Source organism: Pteropus alecto, unplaced genomic scaffold, assembly GCF_000325575.1.
Source record: "Pteropus alecto unplaced genomic scaffold, ASM32557v1 scaffold45, whole genome shotgun sequence".
Lineage (NCBI taxonomy): Eukaryota > Metazoa > Chordata > Mammalia > Chiroptera > Pteropodidae > Pteropus > Pteropus alecto.
The window spans coordinates 34,421,157-34,425,985 of record NW_006442491.1 but is presented as its reverse complement, the minus strand read 5'-3'; the positions used below and the strand labels follow the sequence as shown (position 1 = coordinate 34,425,985).

Sequence of the window (4,829 nt, the reverse complement as noted above, 5' to 3'; positions counted from 1 at the left end):
CGGTTGCACAGGCCTCTCCCAAGACAAGGAGAAGCCCAGACACGCCAACGGCGAAGTGCCTTCCGGGGACGCGGACCCCAAGTTGTCCAGCAACAAGGAGAAGCCCACGCACTGCGCAGAGTGTGGCAAGGCGTTCAGGACCTACCACCAGCTGGTCCTGCACTCGAGGGTCCACAAGAAGGACAGGAGGATGGACGCCGAGTCGCCGACCATGTCAGTAGACGGGAGGCAGCCCAGGACATGCTCTCCAGACCTGCCCGCCACGCTGGATGAAAATGGAGCCATCGATCGAGAAGCTGGTTCTGAAGATGGATCTGAGGACGGACTGCCCGAGGGGTTCCATCTGGGTAAGCTGCGCCGCCGGCCTCTGTGCTCCCCACAGAACGCTGGCGGGTGAGGGGGTTCATGGAGCTGGGTTTGAGGTCAGGCTCTTGGTAGTGTCCTACTGGAAGTCACTTAACCCCCTCTGGGTTGAGTTAAAAGGCTGCACTGTCTGGAGACATTTGTGGTTGTCACAACTGGGGGTGTGTGCTGTTGGCACCCGGTGGGCGGAGGCCAGGGACGCTGCTAGACACCGTCCCCTGCCCAGGACGACCCCGCACAAAGAGTTATCTGGCCCGAGGTGTCACAAGTGCCGGGGTCAAGAGACCAGATAATACGTGGCACTCTCGATGTTTTTAAGCTGGTGCCTGGTTTCTTCCCGATCACGTGATGGATGCGAGAGTAGTTTTCATATCAAATGTTGAGCACGTTTTAAGTTTTCTGCGACGCAGGAAACCTAGCACTTAGAGAACTACAATCTTCCGTTTTCAGAATTCTAGAAAACACATTATGGTGCCTTAATGACATCATAAAAAGCTTTCAACCCACACCTCTAATCTTCTACCTGATGCTTTTGAGAGGCAGTGCGTCTGAGGGCCATTCTGTGATGGAGAAATTATAGGTCGGGGGTGGGGGAGAGGCCCCAGCTCCCTGCGAGGAATGAAATGTCCAGTCATGTTCTGCCAGTAGGTGGTGGGGGCGCAGAAAAGTCGGGGAAATTCGGGCTCTGTCGCCAGGTGGCTAGAATACCCACGACAGCTGAGCAACCCAGGCCTGGATTGGGTCTGGTTCTGCCGCTGCATTGTTTCGTGACTGATGTTTTGTTGCTTCACCTCTCTTTGCCCTGATTTTCCTGTTTGCAAAATGGGCTCATTGATCCTTGTCTTCTGCCTTCCAAGGATGCTTTAAATCAGTAGCTGATTTATAAAAAGTTTTCGGTCATTTAAAGAACAGCACTGTAGGACCGAAGGGGATGCTTAAAGAGCAGGAACCAGGTAGATGTGGACATTTCATGTCCTTTCTGTTAAAACAAAGGCGTTTCATAACTTCTTGGATGTGATGCAACGTACCATAAATCCTGACACATAGTTGGAAGTAGGAAATTGCGATAAGGTACAAGCCCAGCTACCAGCTCAGCTCGTTGGGTGTGATTATAAGGACGCAAGCTGGCCATTCTGTATTTAGGGAATTGATTTTCCTAGGTTTATATTCTGATGGGGTCGATTCTAGATTTATCTTCCTATAATTTACTAGCAACCTGGCTTTTCTTTAGGTTTACTTTTAAGAAAATCAACAAGAAATGTAAAAATTTCTTAAAAAATTATTTTAGCCTTTATAAATGGGTTTATAGTCATTCATGGGATAATTGACTTTTAAAAGTCTTCATGACACTTTTTTTAGATCGAGAGTTGTCTCTGCTGTTTTAGAATGTTTAGCCCAGAGGTGTTTAGAGGTTTATAGGTAGGTGGATACATTTTTCCTCGGGAGCTTAGGGGTGACAGGTTGTACAGTTCTGTCTTTATTGTCCCTGGAGGGTCACCAAGGTTCGCTTGTAAGCTAAGCTGCTTTTTAAAATCAGCTAGAAATAATGTAGGATGTAAAATGTGGAAGGAACAGGGGAGAGACCTAGTTGGAAATAACAGTTTTTCAAGGCAAAACGATCAGTTTTATTAGTTTTGCTAAATTTTAAGAGATGACCTCACTTCAGAAGTTGTCATGTTGTAACATGTAATATGAGCTACAATAAGAGGAGGTTTATCCAAAACTTAAACACTTGGTGTTTGGGGGGCAGGTGTTTTCACTGTAGCGTATCTAATTGTCTTTCAGAAAGCAGGCGTTCCTGGGAAGTGTAGCCACCCTTTAACTTGTGTCACTAGTGGACTTTATTGCACGTAAGATACCTGCCCTGATCATCTAGCCGAGGTCGAAGTGTGAAGTTCGACACATTGTAATCTGAGGACGGATTTTGATTTGTCAGATACACGCTGTGGCCATGAGCGCTTGTGGAGACACTGCTCAATTTGGACAAACTCTCCTAGGTGTTTGCCTCCGGTCAAACCTGTTTGTGGAGATGAAGTTGTGCTTGCTGCCCTCTAGTGGTGACTTGCCTAATCTTAAAATAAAAAACTTATTTTTCTCCCAGTGGCTGGGAAAATTGGCAATTTATAGTGACTCAGTTTTCTAAAAGCCTTACTCTGGAGAAGCTGGTTATTCCAGCCGCTGCGTGCAGGTCTGGCTTCAGCTGTCCAGAGCCTGTTCCTGTCAGCCATGCTGAGGGAATGCAAGCTGCTCATGCATCTGTCTGTCAATGATCGTTCCTGTGATGAAGGCAGATGGAGAGCTGACTCTTTAACAGGGAACTCTGCTACACTCAGGAAAAAAACCAAACCAAAAATAAGAACAACACACACACACACGTTATACAACTTCAAAACTTGAGACGACCTGAAAACAACATTTAGGGTGTTTTTAGTGTTTTTGGTTCATTCAACAGTAATATAAAAGTTACTTTATAAAAACGTTTTCCAAAAACGTTTTTATCAAGAACATTTAAGTCGACTAGCTTTACTCATGTATCTGAGCTGTCTTCTAACAGTTTTTGTTTTTGCTTTAAGATAAAAATGATGATGGAGGCAAAATAAAGCATCTTACATCCTCAAGAGAATGTAGTTATTGTGGAAAGTTTTTCCGTTCAAATTATTACCTCAATATTCATCTCAGAACGCATACAGGTAAGGAGCTTCTCAGATTATTTTTTAAAGGGTGCATTAGTGAAAAGAATTATGATGTAGTTTTGTGTCTGATTTTTGTGTTGTTTAAATATTCTACTAGACCCCTGGAATAGCTTGAGAATAAATGCGTGTGCAGTGTGCAGATTGCAGCTGTCATTTTAATTCTTTTAGTGTCATTGTAATTTGAACTGTTATTCCCGTTTTGAAGTTAGTTTCCGACTTCTATATCCTAACTCATTTTCAGACCTCTTTAATGTCTTATAATGCCACAGCTTCTTTGTATTTTTATGGTTTAGAATGAAATGTGAATATGTGTAGTAGTCTTTTCCTTAGATTGTAGAAGCAGCTAGAACAATGGTTTAGAAAGGCTGCGTGCACTTGAATTTCGTCTCTTCCGCTCGCTAGCCGTGAGCTCTGGTTTTCTTAGCTGTAAAACTGGGATAATAAATATTCACTTCTATAGGGCTGTTGTGAAGTTTAGAGAAGTTTCAAGTGTTGCCACTTTATCTTTTAAATTAAAGGCACGTATTCACGTTCGGATATTCCGCATAGTAAGTGTGATAAAGAGCAAACACCACGAGAGAAATCCTGGTTATGAAGATTAGTCGGGGGAGGAGGTTGGAAAGGAAGGAACCGTCTTCTGTATTAGATTCTTTCGGTTTCCAAGGATCTATTTTTATGCTTTTCAAAAACCTGTGTAACGTAGTGACTTTTCTTGTTTTAGGTGAAAAACCATACAAATGTGAATTTTGTGACTATGCTGCAGCCCAAAAGACCTCTCTGCGGTATCACTTGGAGAGACATCACAAAGACAAGCAGGTCGACGTTGCCAACGAAGTCAAGAGCGATGGGAAAAACCAGGAGACCGAAGATGCACTACTGCCCGCCGACAGTGCGCAAACCAAAAATTTGAAAAGATTTTTTGATGGTGCCAAAGATGTTAAAGGCAGCCCACCCGCAAAGCAACTTAAGGGGATGGCCCCTGCCTTTCAGAATGTTCTGTGCGGCGCTGTCCTCTCTCAAGTACACAGAGATACTCAGGATTTCAAAAAAAATGCAACCGAAGACAGTGCTGATAAAATGAGCACAAATCTGGCCTCTGCTTATTTGGACGCGTTAAAGAAGCGAGCGGCGGTGGAACCTCAGGCCAGTCACCTCACCTGTAGAACGGAAGCCGGCGCCACTCCCCCGGCGGGCGCCACTCCCCACGCGGAGGGCGGTGCCGCCCACGGGGCCGAAGTCGGCCGCAGAGAGAAGGTAGAGGTGGCCGCCGACTGCAAGTTCAAGCCAGGCCTGGACTGTCAAGAGAAGCCTTTAAACTTGTCCGTCGGGGCCCCTCACAGTTGCCCCGCAATTTCTTTGAGTAAAAGTTTAATCCCAAGTATCACTTGCCCATTTTGTACCTTCAAGACGTTTTATCCAGAAGTTTTAATGATGCACCAGAGACTGGAGCATAAGTACAATCCAGACATTCACAAGAACTGCAGAAACAAGGCTTGGCTCAGAAGCAGGCGCACTGGGTGCCCGCCGGCCCTGCTGGGGAAGGACGTGACTCCGCTGTCCGGCTTCCCCAAGCCCAAGGCCAGGCCGGCTCCGGCCGCCCCGTCCAAGACGCTGCCATCGGAGAGGGGCAAGCCGGGCCCCCCGGGGCCAGGCAAATCCGCTCCGACCCCAGGGACTGACCCTAGCACTTTAGCCCCCAGCAACCTGAAGTCGCACCGGCCGCCGCCGCCGGGCGTCGGGGCGCAGGGGGCTCAGGCCACCAGGCCACCGCAG

The 4,829-nt window shown here is 46.8% G+C and overlaps 1 protein-coding gene across 1 annotated transcript in view; it reads left to right on the top strand.

Moving 5' to 3' along the window:
• The window catches only part of ZNF217 (zinc finger protein 217), a gene marked incomplete at its 5' end in the record, with an annotated part of 12,335 nt that overhangs the window by 1,635 nt on the left and 5,871 nt on the right, over window positions 1-4,829 (top strand). The window contains 3 exons of the mRNA XM_025039748.1: window positions 12-347; window positions 2,937-3,053; window positions 3,778-4,825. Of these exons, the coding sequence (XP_024895516.1) occupies window positions 12-347; window positions 2,937-3,053; window positions 3,778-4,825 (1,501 nt within the window). The remainder of the gene's footprint in view (window positions 1-11; window positions 348-2,936; window positions 3,054-3,777; window positions 4,826-4,829) is intronic.